The sequence below is a fragment of the Physeter macrocephalus genome, chromosome 14 (assembly GCF_002837175.3).
Source record: "Physeter macrocephalus isolate SW-GA chromosome 14, ASM283717v5, whole genome shotgun sequence".
NCBI classification, from domain to species: domain Eukaryota; kingdom Metazoa; phylum Chordata; class Mammalia; order Artiodactyla; family Physeteridae; genus Physeter; species Physeter macrocephalus.
The window spans coordinates 41,283,793-41,304,978 of NC_041227.1; the positions used below are offsets into that span (position 1 = coordinate 41,283,793).

The following is a 21,186-nucleotide window of genomic DNA, read 5'->3' on the forward strand; positions in this document are numbered from 1 at the left end:
GGCCAGGAGGGTGGGCTCCAGCCTGCATCCCAGAGTCACAGGCCGAGGGCTGTGGCCACACGAAGGCCAGCAGGAGTGAGCCGTGTTCTGGTCCACGCAGATCCTGGACCCTCCTCAGGCCAGCCTGGGGCCCTGTACCCCTTGACTCTGTTCCTTTGTCTTGCAGCAGTTCTGCTTGCTTTTACCAGTAGTGGCCAGGTGGTTCCTCTGGGGCTGTCTCACCCCTGGGGACTGACCAGGCACCTCTCGCTAGCTGGAGGGGAGGCACACAGGCAGCACCTGCTGCACTTGGTGCATTAACTGCATCCTTTTCCACGGTTTCTAAAACAGAAAGGAAAGTGAACCGGAGGACGGGCTTGGTGGGATGAGTCTGTCCTAGAGCAGAATTGAGTTTCTTGGTTCTAGATTTCTCGGGCTTGGAAGCTTTTAGGATTAACTTCTAATCCTCGGAAGATGTTTTTCACTGGTAGGGGCCCTCTCGGAGCTCTGGGGCAGCGTGTAAGCTGCATTTTCTGGGAGAGAGCCCGTGAGGCCTGACAGCAGTGCCCTCAGCCCTCGATGGCGCCCACCTTCCCTTTGGCACGGGCACTCCGGCCTCAGGAGCAGAGTTGATTGAATCAGCACTTGTTGGACATATTCAGAGTTTTACTGACAAAGTTGTTTCCCCTCAGTGGTCAGATGATGAGCTGCCACCTGACGCTGCAGCCTCGGCTTCCCCAGCGCTGAGCAGTCACCAGAGTTGATTGAATCAGCACTTGTTGGACATATTCAGAGTTTTACTGACAAAGTTGTTTCCCCTCAGTGGTCAGATGATGAGCTGCCACCTGACGCTGCAGCCTCGGCTTCCCCAGCGCTGAGCAGTCACCGGGGATGGCAGGAGCGGGCATCTCCGTCTAAAAGAGACGTGTCCAGGGGAGACCTTCCTAGGCCTGCTGGTCAGGAGCCTTCCCTGAGGATGTTGTCAGAGTGAACTTTGACTCCACAGCATAACAAACACCACCAACAGGGTGGCTTAAAACCACAGAAATGTGTTCTCTCCCAGTTCTGGAGCTTCGAAATCCTTGTGTTGGCAGAGGCCTGGGCTTCCTCTTCCCTGCCTCTTCCCTGCCTCCGGGGGCGGCTGGTGTTCCGTGGCTTGTAGCTGCACCACTGCTGCCCCTGCCTCCGTCACACGGCTGCCTTCTCCTGTGACTTCATGTTGTCTTCCTTCTGTCTGTCTGTATCCAAATTCCCTTTTGATAAGGACACCAGTCGTATTAGATCAGGTCCACGAAATGACCTTACTTAAGCTTGATTATCTCTGTAAAGACCCTGTTTCCAAGTGAGGTCACCTTCTGATGTGCTGGGGGTTAGGACTTCAATATATCTTTTGGGGGGACCCAATTCGAGAACATTCAGGGCCCACCAGGATCAGAGCCAGTTTACCTTCCTCACTTCCTATCCGATTAGTCAAGAGTGTGGGCTATGGAGTCGGGCTGCCTGGGTGCAAATCCCAGAATCATCACGTGTGACCCGTGGTTGAGCAAGTGCTGTGGTCACAGTCATACCAGCCTGTTTCAGGGACGGTGTTCAGAGTACTGGGAAGGTGTGCCGGTAAATAGGATGCCACCTCCTTTGAGTGCTGGTTTTCTTTTGAGAGAAAATAAAGTTTTTAAAATGTAGCCTGCTGCTTGGAAAAGAGATGGATTAAGAAGCTGGAGGTTCAAAAGCAGCCCTGGTGGGAGGATTTGTCTTCCCTGTGGTTTGAAATGCTCAGGGAATTCCTGGGGGAAGGAGCATGTGTGTATCCCTATGTTCTTGTGAGTTGGCTATTTCATTTCTTCAGTGAACGTTTACTGAGCCGTGGGGACATTTGACGAAGTAAGAGCTGGAATGTAGGTATGTGGGTGCAGAGTATTGGCGGGGGGGCAGCAGGTGCAAAGGCCCTGGGGCATGAGGTGGGCGAGCATGCAGGGTTCTGGTGCCGAGAGGCCGTGTGAGTTACACAATGAAACTACTCTCTTCACCAAAGAAAACCAAAGAGTTGCATGACTTCCTTGTGGAAGGTGGGACTGGCTGGAAGTCAGGGCTACACTGCCCTTTGTCCCCACCCCCTCTGGGAATTGCCATTTTATAATGTGAGTAAATCCCATCTCAAGGTTTGGTTTTTTGTTTTTGTTTTTCGTTTTTCAACTAAATATAACTTCAGAAGTTGTGTTCATCTCAAGCAATAAAAGTGCACTGGTATACAAGGGGAAAATTACACGCTCGCCTCCACACCCCCACACACTTTAAACCCATGTTCACAGCCTGGTGTGTCTCTATTTCTTTCCAAGCCACACTCAGTGTTGGTGTTGGTATTGGTGTTGGTGTTGCTTGCTTGTACAGTGACGACATGGGATTACGTAGCAGCAGCACGGTGATCTTACCCTCCTTCCCTGTTCTTCTCACCTGCCTGTAATTCACGGAGGTTCCTCCAGGTCTGTCGATATCGGCTGCCTCTGTCTGAAGGCCCAGGGCTTACCATCATTGGGTACACCGCAGTTTATCAGCCATTGCCCTGTCGACAGGTCACCTGTTAAATTCAGGGCTGAATGAGTAGCTGCTCTCTTGTTCGCATGACTTCCCTCGACTCTGTGTGGCTTGTGGGTTCTGTGGATTCCTCCACCTCTGGCACCCACTCCTCATCTTTGGCCTCACTCTCTCTTAAATGACAGCACTAGGAACCTCAGAATCCCACTTACCTGGCCCGCACCCACATTCAGGTGGTCACCAAGCCCGTGGCCCCAGGTCCAGAACACACGTCTGTCAGTCGCCTTTCCCACAGTCCCTCCCCCAGCACCCTGGCTCCAGCCTTCAGTTGTAACCTCCTTGTCTCCAGCCTCTCTCATGGCCAGGCCGACCCTCAGGTCTCCCAAGGATCTTTCCTTCCCTCCTTCGCATCTTCTCACACCTTGAACAACCTTTAGCGGGTCTCTGCTTGGACCTTGTCCTTGCCGGAGGATCTGTAGATACACCTACCTCCGGCCCCGCCTGAGGCTGGAGGGCCCGGTGCCCCAGGCAGTAGGGCGTTGGGAAAGTACTTGGCATGGCGTTGGGAAAGTACTTGGCACTTTTTGAGAGCTTCACCTCTGCTGTGTAGGTGTGTGTCCGTCCACCCTCACTAATCCTGGTTTCCATCTCTTTGTCCCCCACAGTGCGCGTTCCCTATTTCATTGATTTGAAAAAACCACAGGATCAAGGTTTGAATCACACCTGTAATTACTACCTCCAGCCAGAGGAAGATGTGACCCTTGGAGTCTGGTGAGTGTGCAGCCCCAGGGCTGCAGGGCGGGGTGCCGGCTCTGTGGTCTCTCCAGGAGGCAGAAGGCCTGTGAGGTGTGGCCACTGCTGTCCTGACAGTGGCGCCGTCTCTGAAACTCTTGCTTGTCCGTTTTTATCTTTTACCTGCTGTTTCCAAAGGAAAGATCTCAGCTAAATTCCTTGAATATGGGGCGCGAGATGGCAGCACCAGCTCTGTTCTGAGGTTTTCAAACCAGATTGGTTTTTGCAGAAAGCCTCGTTTCCAGGGGAGAAGAAAGCCAGAAACAGAGAATATATCACAGAATCATTAGCACAGGCTTGAGCCACACCTGTCTTGCAGGGAAGGGCCCACCCAGTTGTTGAAAACAGCTGCATTTCTTTCACACACAGCACTCTCAGCTCTCGATAGTGGTGGCGTTTGCTCTTTTCTTAGCGTTTACTTTTTTAGCCATAAATTTAGGTTGGGCCTAAGTTCTGTGACTTCTTGGCATTTCTTTGAAATATGATTTAATGCTTTTTCTGTGGACTAGTTGGTGTTTACAAACAACAGAACCAGAGCGGACTGGCTTTCCTGTGGCGTCTTCTCATTCTCTCAGAAGCAGCTCTGAATTGCTGCCTTTGTCTCAGTAGAACTGCTGTGGACGTGAGAAGCTTCTGAGTGAAGTGCTCTGAATCACTTCCCTGTGCTGTGCAGAGGGGCAGGGGGTCCTGCATAAAGACCAGAGTGTGAGAGGGAGGTTCTGGTTCGTAGTGGCTGAGGCTGGGGCTGTCTTTGGTCATTTCTGTTTTGATTTAATGGAGCATTTACGGCCAGTGTGTGCATGCAGGCCGCTGTGCATTTTCATTTTCAGTCAGAAGCCTGACATGTTTTGCTCAGAGGTGTTTGGGGGAATTGGCCGCTCTCCTGATGGTTAATAGGGTCTGTGCTTTGAAGATGTGGGCTCAGCCAGGCTTCTTCCTCAAGCAGAGCAGCCGTGTTACAGGACAGGTATTTGTGGACAGTTACCTGTGAAGGTTGTGTTGGTGATGACCACATGAGTCTCCGGGAAGCAACAGCCGCTGCGTGCTGGTGGGCACCACTGCCCGCCCAGGTCTGCACCCTGTGCTGTCTTGATGGCAGTACGGGCCCTTGGGTGGCAGCAGCTCCATTCACCACCTGCCCTCACTGGCACCTCGCCAGATCCTGCTGCAGAGGAGCTGGAGGGGGGGGATGGTGGGAGGGCAGCTCCTCTCTGCCTGGCAGGGGGAGGAGCCCAGGGATGGAGAGCTTGCCTGGGCCTTCGTCAGGAGCTCCGAGTTCGGGTAGGCTGGCTACTGGAGGCGTATCAGCTCCTAGCACCTTCCAAATGTACCTTTCCATCTCATAGGTTTGTAATTGTGAGAGAGTGATAATTGCAGCGGTCAGAGCCACCCAAAATGCAATCCTCTGAAATGGGTCAGAGAGACATGTTAGAAACGAGATGCTAACACTTAGAAAAGAAAAAATCAGCCATGTAATGTTTTTTGGGTTTTTTTTTTTGCTGTACGCAGGCCTCTCACTGCTGCGGCCTCTCCCGTTGCGGAGCACAGGCTCCGGACGCGCAGGCTCAGCGGCCATGGCTCACGGGCCCAGCCGCTCCGCGGCACGTGGGATCTTCCCGGACCAGGGCACGAACCCACGTCCCCTGCATCGGCAGGCAGACTCCCAACCATTGCGCCACCAGGGAAGCCCATGGAATGTTTTTAAGACTTCCCAAGAATGAATTTGAATAAGTTTTACAGAAAAAAAAAGTATTAAATCAGACCCTCCCCAGTGATGAACAGTGACTTTGATGTGTCCTGAGTTAAGATGAACCACAGCACCTCTCTAAAGGAGGGTTTGGCCACATAGACAAGTGTCCACATGCCTCGCCAGGCGTGGAAGGACTGCCCACGTGGGCCTGTGACGTCTCCTGCAGAGGTGCGTCTGTGCCAAGACGGCTTGTGGACAGGCTCTGTGTTAGAATTGGTGCTTTAAGGATGACCGGGCTTCCAGTCCAGCCCGTAGACCCGTGTTGCTGAATTAGTACATATAACAGCATGATATGTCTTACGTCGTGAGTTAAGTTATGTACTTAAAGACATGGATGAGTTTGAGGGGACATGGAGTTGCTCAGTGTCCATTCGTTGCCCATTCTGTGCTGGAACCCAGCTGGAAGGGGTCTTAGCTCACATAGCTTCCCCTTTATACAGGAGGACCGGCTGTCGCCCCACCCCTAGTAACTGCTGCCGGGGCAAGCTTCTGGGGCCCAGAGAGGGCCCATCTGCGAGTCAGGAAATGACCTGCCTCAGCTGCCAGAAGCTGCCCTCACAGCTTGGAGTCAGCCCACCCGGCCTCCTGCTCTCCACTCAGTTGTGACTTGAGCCATGGGCATCCCGTCTGCAGGCGCGTCACCTGCCACTCGCCTCTGCTTCTGCTTCCAGGCACACTGTCCCCTCTGTCTGGTGGAAGAACGCCCAAGGGAAGGACCAGATGTGGTATGAGGATGCCTTGGCTTCTAGCCACCCGATCATCCTGTACCTGCACGGGAACGCGGGCACCAGGTGAGGAAGGGCTCCTTCATGGGGCCCATCGCAGTGAGAGCGTGGGTGCACCTGGGACACGGGCATCCTGAGAACACAGGAAGAGGCAGGGTTTGTCTGGGGTTTGGGAGAAGCTTGCATGAAATCGTGTTCCCACAGGCCCAGGGTGGAGCAGGGCTGTGTGCAAGGTGGACCGGGCCTGCTTGCTTGGAAACCACCTGCTGAGCAGATGTGGGCAGCTGTGTCCAGAAGCCCCTGGTCTGAAGCTCGTGCCTGGGGTGGGATGGAGGTTGCTGCGTCTGTCAGAGCGACCCAGAGCCTCAACCAGAGGGGTGTCCTTCTTCCTGGGTTGGGGAACAAGGCTTCTCAGTGGGCAGGAGGCACGGTCCCTCAGCCGAGGTTTGTTGAGACCCTGCAGAGCCACCGTGTGCCCAGGAAGTTGCCCCTGCTCACCCAGCATCTGCTGTCTGGTCTGAGGACACTTTCTCGCTGGCAGGTGTGCCCTGCTGGAGGGGGAGGCATGCTTCCTGGGGAGGGGCTAGGGTGACGTTGAAGGTGGGGGAGTCCCATGAAGAGACTCAGCTGAGCATGCCGGGACAAGCTTGTCCTCGGGGGCCGCCATGCCACGCTCTCAGGCCAGGGTACTTCCAGCCCTGAGCCGGCAGTGCCAGCGCATCCCACTGGGCCATCAAGGAAGCACCTACGTCTGTGCAGATAAAGCCCTCGCCCAGGTTTATCCCAGGTGCTGTTCAAGAGTAGGTTTAATGGATGTCTTTCAGACAAGCGGGGATTGGAGCCATTGTTTAAAGAGGGCTCCTTCCAGCCCACATGGTCAGCCTTGTTGAGAAGAGTCTGCAGGATTGCTGGTGGGGTGAGAGGAAGAGGGGCGTTTTCTGAACAAGCATTGCCTGAAACCCCTGGGAGGGTCCCTGTTCCTTGGGTCTCGTGAGAGAGGGCCAGCAAGAAGCAGCAGGAGGCCGGGCACCGCGGGGCAGGGCTGGGGTCAGTCATTTCACAGGCAGAACCGGCGAGGAGGACAAAGCAGGCCACAGCCGGCGTCTGGGCAGAGGGGCTACACAGAGGATGTAGCAGGATGTCCAGGAAGTGGGGCCCACAAGGACACTCTGAGCTGAGAGAGCAGAGCGCTGAGCTACTGACTCAGCACGCACTTGGCAGCCTTCTTTCCCTTCGTCTGGGACAAGCTACAGTGGGTTTCTCTTCCGCTTTTCAAAGAGCAAGTGAATACAAACAGCTCCTGTAGCCTCTTTCTATAAATGAGGGAAGTTTGGAGTTCTTTGTGAGCAGTGCCAATCACATGGTAAAGAAGACAAAGTCTATCTGTAACTTCAGGATGGAAGGAATCTTGTGACTTTGAAGGTTTGCTGCCCCCTGCCCCCCCACGTCCCCAAGGACTACTCAGGCTGCAGATCTTGGCGGCCACCCGGCCGGGCAGGACAGCAGCAGCCGTGGTTTCCTGGGACTCAGACCCCCAGGATGCCCCCAATCCCATCATGCTCTAAATCCCCCTTCTTGCTCAAGGTAGGGTATTGGGAAAATTTAGAAAAGAGCCATGACAAACTGTTGCAAAGATAACTGAAGACACTGCAGTATTTCTTTCTGGTCTTGAAGCTGAGTCCTTTGAATGTTTGTTTCTGGGTTATATTGGCTTTCCTCCTTCGTCGTGTTCTCGCCTCCCCTGAGGACACTCGCTCCGTGAACACACACCCCGGAAGTTGGCCAAATGCTCCTCATAAAGAAGGGAAAGAGCTGAGAAGTCTGGCGAGGGTGAGCCCGCCTGCTGATGTGCTTCCCTCTCCCGAGGCAGCTCTGTCCCCACTTGGGTGTTTGTGCACGGTAACAGCCGGCCAGCATCTGGGCAGAAAGTGGGAGAAAGAGGTGGACAGTCCTTGGAGAGAGGTGCAGGCGTGAGGTGGTGCCAGCAGTGGTGCCTGCTTGGCCGTGGTGCTCGGCCGAGCCACTGAAGCTGGAGCCTGCTGGTGAGGGGCTGGGAGGCTCACAGTGGCTGTCAGATCACGATGGCACCTTCGACCCAGCATCCACCCGCAGACACGTGTGTGGAAGGACATCAGGGGGTGGCCGCAGCAGCAGAACCTCAGTTAGCAGCAGGTGGGAAAGAGCCAAAGTGACCACGAGGGGAGGGCGTGAATGGCCGAGGAGGAGAGTTCTAAGAGTTGGCTGTGGCTCTGTAGGTGAAAAGGTTGGGGCAGGAGGTGCCTGTGGCCTGTCCCCGTGGTGTGTGTGCCAGCAAGGAAGTGCTTCCCTCCTGTTCATGGGTGGTCCTGGACACTGGGGAGCTGAGGGGCCCTTTGTGTCTTCTGGGGTTTGTACTGAAGGTTTGTATGGCCTACTCAAACCAAAGGTGAGGTAATAGTTAAGAAATATCCCCCAAATGCTCAGACTGTCCCTTGTTTGGCACCATACTGTGGAGGCAAGCTGGGAGCCAGGTAGGTTCCCTGAGGAGGAGGTGACCTGTCCATCACCCTCTCGTGTAGATTTGGGGACCAGGCACTAAGGGCCCAGATGCTACAGTGTTGATCCTGGGCCCCCTTTCTGAGAAGATGCACTAACAGCCATGCTTGTTTCCTTTCCCTGATGATCTAGAGGAGGCGACCACCGGGTGGAGCTTTACAAGGTAGGTGAGGACGGCACACAGTTTATGATGGACAGAGCGGTGCCCTTAGCTTGTGACAGACAGAAGAGGCCACACAGTGGACAGATGGATGGAGCAGTGCCCATGGGGTGTGACCCACATGGTCTGTGACAGTTTGAGCGTTGCTTGCCTCCTGCTTCTGACTGTTCTTTCCAGGACGCATGAACAGAAGGGGGTCCCCCTAATAATTTTGAGTTAATCATTGTTGATCTTTTTAACACTGCCTGTTATGGACGTCTCCCCATGGAATGCTTCCCATTTTGCTGCCTCTGGGGAATAGTTTCCAAGATCAGGATGAATGGACTTTGTGGATCATATGCCAGAAATTGGCAAATTACATAAAGTCACTTGGAATTGTTTGGGTTTAGTGGGTTTAGTCAGAGCCATGTTGCCCAGGTGTTTGTTTTTCACTTACAGGTGCTGAGTTCCCTTGGCTACCACGTGGTTACCTTTGACTACAGAGGTGAGGGCTCCATACTTGCCCCGCTTCCTGCAGGTCGGTGTGGGATATGCAGGTGTCGCTCTGAGAGGCTCCTGCGCGCCTGGCGGCTCTGCCGTGACCTGTGGCAATTGTGAGCACGTGGAGGTGGTGGAGGGTCGGGGTCTTCGGAGGTGTGTCCTGCGTGCATCCGCCCCTGTAGGGTGCCTGGAACCCCCCACACACCCTCTGTCAGCCACATTTTAAAAGTAGAAAGTACTGTCTTGTCTTTATTGGACTCAGACTTTCCCCACAGCTGGGCACATTTCATGTTCAGCACAGCTGGTTTTGTTGACGTTATGGAGACAGGGAAGAGAGACTCATTTTCTCGCCCCTCAGTATTTTTTCTTTCTGGCCTCCCGCAGTTTGATGTGTGAGAAAAATGCTTTGTGTTAGCAGGGAGCAGCTGTTTGGGAAGTGTGTGCCTTGGACAGTCCTTGGCGGGAGAGGTCAAAGGGCTAAAGGCCTCTTGTCCAGCTCACCCTGACTGGGGGTAAGGGGGGTGTCCACAACCCAGGAGCCGGTTGACATCACCTGGATGTGAATGTTAGAAGAGTTTCCTCTTGCTGCTGCAACAAGTTACCACAAATGTAAACGTCTCGAAACAGCCCAGACTTATTATCTTGAAGTTCTGGAGGTCAGGAGTTCAAAATCTTTAGCCACTGGGATAAGTCAAGGTGTGGGCACGGCTGGAAGCTCCAGGGGAGGGAGAGTCAGGTTCCTGCCCTCTTCCAGCTTCTCGAGGCCACCCTCACTCCTTGCCTGTGGCCTGAGTCTGCATCACTCTGGCTCTAACTTCCCTCTCCCTTCTGATCATAAAGACCCTGTGATTACTTGGGGCTCACGCTGATCAGGATAATGTCCCATCCCAGGGTCTCCTGATTTGCAGCCTCTTTCCTTCTGCACCCTTCATTCCCCTGGCCGTGTAAGGTACCAGAGGCACAGGTTTCGGGGTTGGACATGGACATCTTTGGGGGCCATTATTCTGCTGACCATAGGGTGAGGGATGGTTCTTTTGTGGAAGAGTGTTCCATCAGGAGGAAGGTGCTGGGTTGGAGAAACTCTGAAATGAGGCTCATCCTTTCCTCCTGCTCTTGCTGCTGGAACCTCAGCGTAGTGAGAGGGGTGGCCCTCTTCCTTGTTCTCCTCCTGGTGCTTCTAACAGAAATAAAATCCCATCTAGCACTTCCTCTTTTCATTTCCTATTGAGTCTCTGCCTTTCTAAGCCGTACAAGAGTTTGTCCCTGTCTCTGTCTCTCTGTGTCTCTTCCTGTCTCTTTGTCCCTGCCCCCACCAGTGCCCCGAGCCCTCACACTGGCCTTGTCCTTGACATTGGCTCCTTCCCTAATCTGGGTCTGGGATGCCCTGGGGAGGTGGCCTGTGGTGCCCCTGCCTCTGGGTTTTGCTTGTGTCGCAGGACTTGCTCTTTCTGAGCCTTGTGGTGCTTTTAGATCATTTGATGATGACTCACTGCTGAGCTGCTGGAAATGACAGTCACACTTGACTTTTCTGAGAATCTGGAGGGAAGGGCCCTTGGGAGGTCGAGGTTTAGGGGCCAAGACAGTTGGCTTTCCTCTGTTAAGCAAACAGGATGCTAAAAGCCCCTTCCTTTCTGGGTCAGAGTTGCCCTGAGCCTGGAATCTGCCTGTCTGGGGGCCTCTCCACGCCTGTCCACAGCTGGGCCACAGCTGGGCCATAGAGTCAGGGCTGGGCTCAGGGGCCCCAGGGTGGACTGGACTCTCACTGGCTGAGCCTGTCGGTACCTCATCCTGGTGCCAAGCCCCAGGTGTTGGTGCCGGCAGGGGTCTGTGTGTCTGACCACCCCGTCTGCTCAGCTGCTCATCGAGACTCAGATGAGGGCGAGTGGATGGCCGTTTGTGTTCAGAGGTTGTGACAGCTGAGGAGGTGGGAGAAGGAAGAGCGGGCTTGGCCGAGACCTTGAGGCCCCAGACGTTCTGGGCCTCCTGCTGAGATGGGGGGGGAAGGTGGGCTTGCCCCTCGAGGTCCCCTGGGCTGCATGTGACATCCTCCTCTTGCTGCTGATTTCCCAGGTTGGGGTGACTCAGTAGGAACGCCGTCGGAGCGGGGCATGACGTACGACGCACTCCATGTTTTTGACTGGATCAAAGCGCGAAGTGGAGACAACCCTGTGTATATTTGGGGCCATTCCCTTGGCACCGGGTAAGAATTCCCCGCGTGGCCTTTGCAGGAGCAGGTCTTGACGAGTGACTGTCCAGCCCAGGTTCTCCTAGGGGCCCCGGTGTCCTCTGGACCCTGTGGCACCATTAGTGCTGTGATGGGGGCAGGGGATGAAGCACCACAGAGACCACGAGGGGCTTGAGATACTTCAGCTCCTCAACCCAGGAAGTGACGCGAGGTACAACAGCAGTCATGGAGGTGCCGTCTCCTCCACAGGGAGGATGCAGACACGCCTCAGCAGGACTGTGCCCTGAGGAGGCGGGTCTGAGCAGAACGAGACAGGGCACTCAGGCTTCCCTTGGCCTGGCTGAGGACGTATGTGCTGCCCAGCAAGCCCAGGAGCCAGGGCCTTGATTCTGTTTGCAAACAGTGGGCCCCTTAGCCCACGCTTGGCATCATCACCAGAGAACTTGGGGAGTCTGCAGTGGTGGTTCCCTTCCTCCATCTGCCAAGACAGGAAGCACTTCGATGTTCCACGTGAGCCGCCTGCATCGCTTCCACGGGCATAGGGGCCAGTGTTTCGAAAGGAGCCCAAGACCAGCACCTGCTGTTTTTCTGCTGCCTTTCCTTTGGACGCGGTGGCTGCAGGCGGGTTGGGGCCACAGGCTGGGCGGTGCCCAGGACAGGGCCTCCTGGCCCGCCCTTGCGGGGGGACTGAGCCCTGGACAGGAGAGCAGGCCATCCTGCCCTGGGTGTCTGCATGGGACCCACCCAGGTTGGTCCTGGGAAGGCAGGAGGCCCCCAGACCTGCAGACTGCAAGTGCTGCCACCCCCAAGAGCTGTGCAGGCAGACTGCAGCCTCCTCCCTGCTGACGGGGCGGCCATGGGCCCTGCTGTCCTCCTCCGTGTCCCGTTGGCACCCACACGGAGTGGGTGTGAACTGGGGTGCCGCTGTGTGGCCTGAAGGGGCTGCTCCAGGTGAGCTGCATGCCTCGGGGACGTGGAGATGCCCTGTCAGAGGGGCTGGCTGACGGCTGGGGCATCTGTGCTCCCCCCGCCCAAAACCCCACTGGTCACTTGGCAGATCCCGGCTTCCTCGGTCACCTTTGAGTATTAGGACGATCTCATCTGAAACAATTTTTGTCATAATTCAGCTGAACTTTTTTTTTCTTTCCAGAGTGGCCACAAACCTGGTGCGGCGCCTCTGTGAGCGAGGTAGGGGCTCGTGTGGGATCACACATCGTGGGGACGGCCCGGCTCCTGTGGGCAGGTGGAGTGTTGGGGAGCCGGCTGTGCTCCAGGCCCTGGGGCTTCTCGTGAAGTGTGTGGTGGTGGATGCGCTGTGCGGTGAGACGAGAGCCAGGCACTGAGGTGGGGGCCTGAGCAGACCCTTGAGGGCCCAATTCCCCCGATCTGCCAGCGGCTGGCAGGGCCTCACCAGGGGCCGGGCTCCGCTGTCCTGTGGAGGGTGCGTGGATGGGGAGCGGAGGAGTGTGTCTCACTGGGGCTTCTTGCTCACCTCCCAGTTCCCCGTTTGTTTATCTAGAGACACCTCCAGATGCCCTCATATTGGAATCTCCATTTACTAATATCCGCGAAGAAGCTAAGAGCCATCCATTCTCAGTGGCAAGTACAGATCTTATTAAAAACGGACTTATTTTTATAATGAAAATAATTGCTATAAAATATAAAAATGACTAAGTAAATATGTATAATAAATTTAAATATCATAAAATTATTATTTAAATAGTCTAATGAATACAAACTTTATTAAAAGTTAATTCTCATTTAGTTCTGGGCACTGGCCTGACTACAGAGCCACTCAGGATGTTTATAACTTTGTGCCAGGTAGAAGGATGGGGGTCACAGCCAGGTTGCCTGAGGGCGGGTGTACCCACAGGAGGCCTTGCCCCCTGGCACGGTTTGCCCCCCTGGCATTGCTTGCCCATGGGGCCCAGTGCAGGCTGAGGGCGCTGTCCCAGCTGCTTCCCCAGAAGTGGAGCTGGTGGGCACCCCAAGGAAGCCCTGGTGGGGATTACATGCTGTTGGGCCGTCACTGGCTGGATTTGAGGCCTTGGACCCTCCATTTACAGGCCGGGCCCAGAGGAGGGTCCTCTGTACCCTGTTGCTTCCTCCTCCTCCTCCCACTGCTGCCGTGTGTCCAGGGGAGCCGTGTTGGCCCCACCCGACCTCATGCTGCTCTGTTGCAGACAGAAGAGTCCTTTGTTGGGTCTCCTTTGATGTTGCTCTTCTCCCGAGTCGAGTCGCACGGACCCCATTCCTTGGGGGTGGCAGCCTGTTGTGTGTGGGAAGCCTGCTCTCCTAGTCTGAGGTGTGGGAGCCCTGTTTGCGGGCAGCCCCCCCCTGCAGCCGGTCTGGGGGCCTCTTGAGCAGGGAGTCTGAGGGCGGGGGGCAGGAAGGGCAGGGGCACCCCCCCGCCCAGCTCCGGGGGGCCCACAGGTCAGCCTGCTCAGAAGCAGGAGTGACCCCCGGGCACACGGCACCTCTGTCTGGACCCTCAGCCCTGCAGGGGGTGTTTTAATTGATCCTCTGCTTGTTGTCTACATGTTGCCTCCAGATCTATCGATACTTCCCTGGGTTTGACTGGTTCTTCCTTGATCCCATCACAAGCAGTGGAATTCAGTTTGCAAATGATGAAAAGTGAGTACCATGGAAGAGAATTTAGAAAAACCCCAAGAACCCCCAGAATAAGTGTCTTGAGTCAAGTTAACCAAGTGGGATAGGATTCTGAATACGTAGGGATCTTTTCTAAGCAACACATCTCTGTAAAGGGAATGTCAATTAGAGAAGGAGAACGGGGAATGTGGAAAGACTGTAGGATTAGATTAAAGAAATACGAAGACAACATATTTTTGGTCCATAAAGCTGTTTTATTTGAAAATTATCTGTCAAAACCGGAACTCCTAAACAGGTATTAAAGCAGTAATAGTAACTGTTATTCAAAAAATGACTTTGTCTCAGGCATTTGTTTTGTGTTTGGTTATGGAAAGATGAAGTTCAGTATTAAAAATATTTCTCTGAGGTAAACCAGCAGTTACATGTTCTATTTAAGGACTGTTTCTTTGAACAGCGTTCAGATTCTGCTGACATTATCTTTGCGATACCTTAATTTCATGGGGTTTAATTTCTTCAAAAAAAAAGAAAAAGGAAAAATCCTTATCTGAATATGCAATTAACATTTAAAAATCTACATTTTTTAAAGAAGAATTATCTGAATAGGCTGGGTTCCCTCTAAAAATGACGACGGTGAGAAAGCCACCTTTGGCTGCCCCCCAGCTGAGCCTGTATGAGTGCTGGTGGGCCGGCCGGCCCTCACCCACTGGAAGTCAGGAGCCCCTGCTTGGTGGGCAGGTCTGTTCCCAAATATTTGGTAAGGTGACAGCATGTGAGGGGGGCCTCCAGAGTCAGAGAAGCTACAGAGCAGCTTTGTGGGTGGAAGTCCAGAAAAGATGTTGCCCATCAAAGCGTGACTCGCACACCAGCAGCGCTCCACCCTGGGAGCGCAACATGGTGGGCTGGTGAACTTGCGAGCCGCTAGCAGCAGTTGCAGGCTGCCAGAGTTGGGCCTCTGAGGGGCGGCGTGCCCCCAGGCCTGGTCCTGCAAGGTGCCAGGCTTGCTCTGGGGCTGCCCTTGTGAAGCCCCCAGATCAGCATGGGCTCGCCAACAACAGGTGTCTGCTGCGTCCAGCAGCTCCCCGTGAGACCTCAGTGAGGGGTGGCTAGGAGACCCCGGGCCCATCCAGTCCTTCTGTTAGGTGGTTTGCTGAAGGACAGGATCCCCTGAACCTGTTGAGAATGTTAATTTACTCGAAACTCTCAGGAGTGACCTTAAATGTAATTTACACGAAAGATACATTAGAGGGTGGCTCTTTTGCCAACAGATGTCCAGTAACGTTCATTTGAGTGAGTTTCTTGGCCCACCTAAATTACTTAGTTTGTAAATACTGTTTTGTAACTTTTTAAGAATAGTCTACTAGCAAAAAAAATTTTTTTTAATTTCCAGGAAATTTTCAGGGACCCTATTTGGTGAATGAATTGATCTCTAGATTTGGCTGTCACCTAGAATAGATATTGATGGAAAGAAACATCTAAGAAATCAACTGGTAGAGTTCTCTATTAAAATGCCCACCGTTTGAGGCATTCCACACCACGGTGAAGCGCTCCCTAAGCCAGGTCCCTGCTGTGGGCAGGACTGGGAGCCCAGGAGACCCCAGCTCTTCCCGGGGGCCGATCCAGCGCCTTTCTCCCTCCCTGCAGCGTGAAGCATATCTCCTGCTCCCTGCTCATCCTGCACGCCGAGGACGACCCGGTCGTGCCCTTCCAGCTCGGCAGAAAGGTGGGTGTCCGGCGGGCGTCGGGCAAACTCATGTTCGGTCCAGGCTAGGCCAGGCAGGTGTGGAGGAGGGTCCTGCTGCTGGCAGGGCCCCTTGTGAGGGAGAGGGCAGAGGAGGTTGGCAGCAGGGTCGGGTCGGGGCTGGACAGCTGATGCCACCCCAGAAGGAAACGTGAAAATAAGCAAATGAATATATCTCCTGGGTCCCCATACAGGGGACTCATCCAGGAGGGCTTGCCAGTTACTGGCTGGAGGGAAAGAACCCTTGATGGCGAGGCTCCTCCAGTGGCTGGAATTGGTACAGAACTCTCACCTGTTCTCTTGCCTCTGGGATGGAACTGACGACAGAGGGTGCCATGTTGCCTCTGTGTCTGCTTTTGCTGTATTTGCTTTGCCTTTGCTGCCAGGAAGCCCGATTAGATTTGTAGGTGGGGGTAGGGTGGGAGAGAGTACCGTCTGGCCGTGGTGCTGGCAGGCTAGAGGGCGCAATGCCCAGGCCACATCAGACCAGGCCTGAGGCAGGTGTGCGAGGGCCAGGTCCTTCCCTCCAGCCGGTCCGGGCACATGACCTGGCCATCCCGGGCTGGGAGGAGGGGGCTGAGGTGGCATAGGTCCTGAGCCACCTTGTTGACGGGCCTTGACCCAGGCACACAGCAAACTTTGAGGCACACAGCCCACCCAGCCCCAGGGACTGAGCCATCGGGGCTGCTCCTGGCACCCAGGCCACCACCGCATCCTGTAGCAGGTGGCTCTCTGCGGTGCTGCAGGCCCCTGAGGAAGGGCAGTCTGCAAGACGGGCGTGAGGACGGAGAGGGTCTTGAGTGGTGGCCCCGAGGGTCCCTGCTGTGGCCGAGGCAGGCTGCAGGGCGCTGTGCATGGGGGGCTTGGGCTGCTCTTTGGAGACAGCGGCCATGGGCTGCTCTCTGTTGCAGGGGGAGGCCAGTAGGCAGGTCACCCCCAGGCCCCGGGCGCTGACCCGCCTCTCCCTCCCCCAGCTGTACAACATTGCTGCACCGTCACGCAGCTTCCGAGACTTCAAGGTTCAGTTCATCCCCTTCCACTCGGACCTTGGCTACAGGCACAAGTACATCTACAAGAGCCCTGAGCTTCCACGGATCCTGAGGTGAGGCCCTCTCTCACCTGCGATGCCGTCCTGCCGCTCAGGCAGGCGTGTGCGGCCGCAGCTACAAAAGCCATTTCGGGACCGAGTCACAGTGAGGGATCAAGAGTGTCACCCCTCCCTCCTGGGCCGTCCCCACCGTCAGTAGGGCTGTGATCTCCCTGTGGGGCAGGTCATGCAATGCAGACACCACAGCTGCTTCGGGTCAGGCCTCCATCCCTTCCCACAGGCCCGTCAGGTTGCTGCTCCTGCGCATGGGGCACAGGGGGGTGCAGGTCTGGGCCAGCTCCTCAAAAGCCTGTTTGTCCCCAGCTGCTTCGGGAAGGGAGGCTGTGCCCCTGGCTGTACTGCGCTGGCCAAAATCCCGGGCCAGGACGTGGGCTGCCACCCCGGGCACCCATCTCGAGCTTGGGCGCAGAGCCTGAGGATGAGGGGTGCACTGGTGGCAAAGCGAAGGGTTTGGATGGACCAGGCACTCCCTGCCTCCCGCTGGAGGTACAGGCAGCCCGCACGTCCCAGATGGGGGGCCTCTGCTGAGCCCGGGGTGCTGGAATTGGCCCTCGGTGAGGTGTGTGCCGGGTGGTTACACTTCGCCCTTGAGGTTCCAGGGGTGGTCCTTTGCAGTTTCTTGCCTCACGGATGTGGGTTGCTGCGAGGGGACAGTGACCAGTATGGGTTTGCTCTGGGACTGTGGTTTTTCCCCATAAAAGGAATATATTACATAAAATGTAGACCAGAGAATGGCTCCAACATCGGGGTGCAGTTAGTGACCCTGTCCTTGCTGCTGTGTGTCGGGACTTGACTTGGGCGCTGCCGTTGGCGCCCTGCTTGTTTAACTCACGGGGTTTTCTGAGCGGAAGTGTGGTCCTCCAGGCTCCTATGCGGCCTCCCCAGGTGGGCTGTAGGAGGACCACAGGAGGTGGGGTCTCAGGTTTGGCCTCAAGAGGTTTGGCCGACAGGTGTCCTCCTCTGGTCCAGGGAATTCCTGGGGAAGTCGGAACCAGGGCGCCAGCACTGAGTGTTACTCAGCACCTGAAGGAGCATGAAGATGTCTGCCCTTGTCCCCCCCCCTTCCTCCGGCCAGCCCGGCACCCTGGAGATGAGCCTGGAGAGAGAACTCGGATGCCAGCGGGCCAGGCAGAGGAGGCCCTGGCAGACCTGAGGCACCCGCCCCGGGTGGCTGGGAGCACAGGTCTCTGTGGACAGCGTGGGTGGCGGGCATGTGGCCCTCTCTCTCTCTCTTGCTGCCACTCAACCTGAGGTCTTGTTGGGAAGACCGTGACAGAGCTTTCTGGACATCGGCTAGTTGATCCCACACTTCCTGAGCTGGGCACCGGGAGCCTGGGGCAGGAGGCGTGGGGTCTTGGGACCACGTTGAGCTTTCTGGCACCACCCTCGGGAATGTGGGGAAACTTGGGTTCTTTCTCTCCCTTCCCAGAACGGACTCTAGTGGTTCCATCAGCCCCTTCCGCCCTGTGCACCCCGCTTGCCTTCCTTGGTGTCCCTGCCTCCCTGGGTGGCCCCACTGCTCCCAGCGGGGGAGGTGCCCGTGGTCTGCCTTCCTCCTATTTCCACCCACCTGTCTACCTAACCTGGCCTTAGACTGAGCATTTATTTAAGAATAAAATCGTGGTGGTGGTCTGTCTGTTTCTCCGTGACGCCTCCAGCCCAGGCCCTACCCACAGCCCCAGGCCATTCTCAGGACCCGGCCTATGGGAGGTGGTGTTGGCTCTGTAAGGCCAAGGGTCATGGGCCCTTCTTTCCCGCTTCCTTCCAGACACTGAGGCCCAGCACGGAGGGGCATTATCTCTGGGGAAAGGCATGTTCACGGTGGGGAGGTGGGGACGGCTTCTCTAGGTGGAGCAGATGGCATTTTTCTAAAAACCAGGCCTACACAGGTGACCTTTCCAACCTTACAGTTAACAGGCTCGTTGAATGTTGCCGTGTCGATGGACAGGTGGTGGGGTTTAGGCTGCTGGAGTCCAGGGACTCTTCTGGCCCACGAGCATCGCCCTGTTCACTCACTGGTGGTGGTGCTTGTGTTGTTTGGCTTTTCGCCAAACCAGCCTCCCCTGCACGTGTGCCGCTCCCAGCAGCGCCTGCCAGCTGTCCCACTTCTCACCTCCCCGCTAACTGACCCCCCTCCCAGGACAGGGTGCGTGGCTTAATAAGGGGGCTTTGAGCTGTGCAGTACAGGGTTTGTCCCAGGTCGGAGGACTTCAGTCCACCTACGTCTCTCCTGATGGCAGGCCTTCCTCCCCTAGATCGTCAGGCTCTGGCACTTTCCAGTCTCGGCAGCGTAGAAATTCCGCAGGGTGGGAAGGGGCTTGTTTACCTGCCCCCCCTTGTGGCCTGTTAGCAGCTGTGCCCTGCCTGGAGGCCCGGAAGCAGGTTACAGCCTCTTTCTGAAGCACCTTAGAGCTGCCCATGGTGATTCTTATATCTGGAAGACCCACGTCTTTCTTAAACCGGGTTTGAAACGGAACAGACCCTCCTGAGGTCAGTTTGTCAGTTATCTTCTACTGGACGGGTTTGCTCTGCGCTCCTGGTATCTAATTCAGGTGTGAGCACGGGCTGCAGGGCCCCACCCCGTCCCCCAGCTTCATGTCTCCTTGGATTTCCATCAGAGCTGGGACACCCATCCCCACCTGACACCGTCTTCATGTAACTAAAGCACGAAGTGCCCGCCTGGCCAGGGCAGCCCCTTCGTGCTTTTTTCTCAGTCACTGAGGCTCCTGGAGGCCCTGCAGCTCAGAGCCACATCCCCAGCTCGTCTTGACCAGTGAGCCATCTAGTCCTGGCCTGCTCTGCCTGGGCTCAAGTCTGCATCTTGTTTTTCTTAAAATTTTGTCTATGTAAGTTGCCTCAGATTTTTGGCAGGGGGCGGGGGGATTAAGGTAGGCTATAAAGTAAAAATACAAGCTGTTTGTTAGTGTTTTTACAGGTGTCTGATAGTCTGAAGATAAGGAAGCATAAAAAGTGATCATGGAGCTGGTAGCTGCCGCCCTTGTCAGCTGTCAGGTAATTAGTAATCAGGTCTACACATCCCTGCCTGGTGGCATCTCAGCTTATTATCTCAGTCTGAGCGACTAAGCTTAAACTGTGGGTTAGGACTGACCCTTTAATGAGTCACAAAAGTCAGTCGGTGGTCAGGAACAGCAAGAGATATGCACAGCTGTGAACTGTGGTTGTCAGATGCATGTGTCCCAGGAGCTGCCCCAGACCTGAGACCAGGAATGTGCATCTCAGGTGCCCCCAGCCAAGGGGCGTTTCGCACACCCCGCCACCAACAGGGGTCCACGGCGTTCTTGGGTACTTTGGGTAACAATGAGCCCGGCGTTACATCCCTCTGGGTCTTTGATTTAACCTGCAGCCATACAATTTGAGGTGGGGGGGGGCGGGGGTTGGTCCCCAGGGCGTTCCACTTCCCAGGACCAGGAATGGGTGGCAAAAGATGGGTGCAAAAGACAGTACAATTCACACCAAAAATGCCAACACCCAGGAGACAGTTTTCCAAGTGGTTGGGTTTGACGGTTCAGGCACTCGTGGCTCTAAGCCCCACACGCAGCTGGGGTGAGAGAACTTTCTGTTCTCAGTCCCGGAATGATGGACCATAATTTAGCCCGGCTGGGACATGGACTGCCCTGGGCACAAGAGTGACACACACAGGCCAGACCAACTGAGCACAAGCAGGAAGGTTTAATCCGTTTCTCACACGAGGCAGTGACAGTGGGGGGCACAGTGATGGTTACACTCGGCCTCAGGGACGGGCGGCAGAGGGTGCTGGGGATGCAACCAGACCCTCACGCCGGTCAGGACGGGGGTGAGGGCAGGACCCTGTGCCCCCCAGGTCCAGCATTTGAGGGGACAGCCTCCGGAAGCTTCTGCCCGCAGTTCCTGTCTGCTCCCTGGCCCTGTCCTGCCCACCCGCCCTCCCCAGCACCAGCCTGCTCTCTGGGCAGAATGGAAAGTGGGCTCCTCTCTGGGCCCACTCAGTCCTTTTCCAGACCAGGTTGTCATGCTGCTGGGAGGAGGGAGGCCGGCCTCCTGTGAGACCGGAAACGCACCCTCCTGCACTCGACGGGCACAGATCTGCATCGGGGCTGGGTGCCCAGGGCCAGGTGAGAACATCCCAGCATTGCCTCCCCGGGCACTAAACTTCAAAAGTGCTATTTTTAGTTGCTAAAACAAGGAAAGGCTTCAGCTAGTTTCATTTCCTTGTGAAAAATCTTATGAAAAAAACAAAACCAAACCAATTCTGCATCAGCCAGCCTTGTCCCAGCCAAAGCTCCCTAGATGCTGGACACAGGTGTCATCCCCAATGTCACTCTCAGTTGTCCTGGGGCCTCTTTATCTGATCAATCTGGAAACCGCGGGCCTGGTGCCCACACAGCAGCTATGAGGACATGGCCTAGCACACTGGACCCTTCCTGCATGGCCAGGAGGCAGAGCTGGGCCAGGGAGGACTGGGGCCACACTGGACGGCCAGCCCAGGTGCTGCAGAAACATGCACCGCCCCAGGCTTCACCACGGCTACCTGGCCGGACCCCAGAATCCAGAGGCTCAAAACTAAAAACGAGCTCACACAAGGTGTGTGCAAG

At 55.6% G+C, this 21,186-nt stretch overlaps 1 protein-coding gene across 2 annotated transcripts in view; it reads left to right on the forward strand.

The window, feature by feature from the left end:
* Window positions 1-18,226, forward strand: part of ABHD12 (abhydrolase domain containing 12, lysophospholipase) — a 72,847-nt gene extending 54,621 nt beyond the window's left edge. For both annotated transcript variants that reach the window (XM_007105171.4, XM_028499525.2), the window contains 11 exons: window positions 3,177-3,282; window positions 5,725-5,844; window positions 8,446-8,476; window positions 8,912-8,957; window positions 11,024-11,153; window positions 12,289-12,326; window positions 12,658-12,737; window positions 13,690-13,772; window positions 15,390-15,468; window positions 16,461-16,588; window positions 17,564-18,226. In XM_007105171.4, the coding sequence (XP_007105233.1) occupies window positions 3,177-3,282; window positions 5,725-5,844; window positions 8,446-8,476; window positions 8,912-8,957; window positions 11,024-11,153; window positions 12,289-12,326; window positions 12,658-12,737; window positions 13,690-13,772; window positions 15,390-15,468; window positions 16,461-16,588; window positions 17,564-17,603 (881 nt within the window). In that variant the 3' untranslated portion in view covers window positions 17,604-18,226. The remainder of the gene's footprint in view (window positions 1-3,176; window positions 3,283-5,724; window positions 5,845-8,445; window positions 8,477-8,911; window positions 8,958-11,023; window positions 11,154-12,288; window positions 12,327-12,657; window positions 12,738-13,689; window positions 13,773-15,389; window positions 15,469-16,460; window positions 16,589-17,563) is intronic.
* Window positions 18,227-21,186: the final 2,960 nt, after the last annotated feature.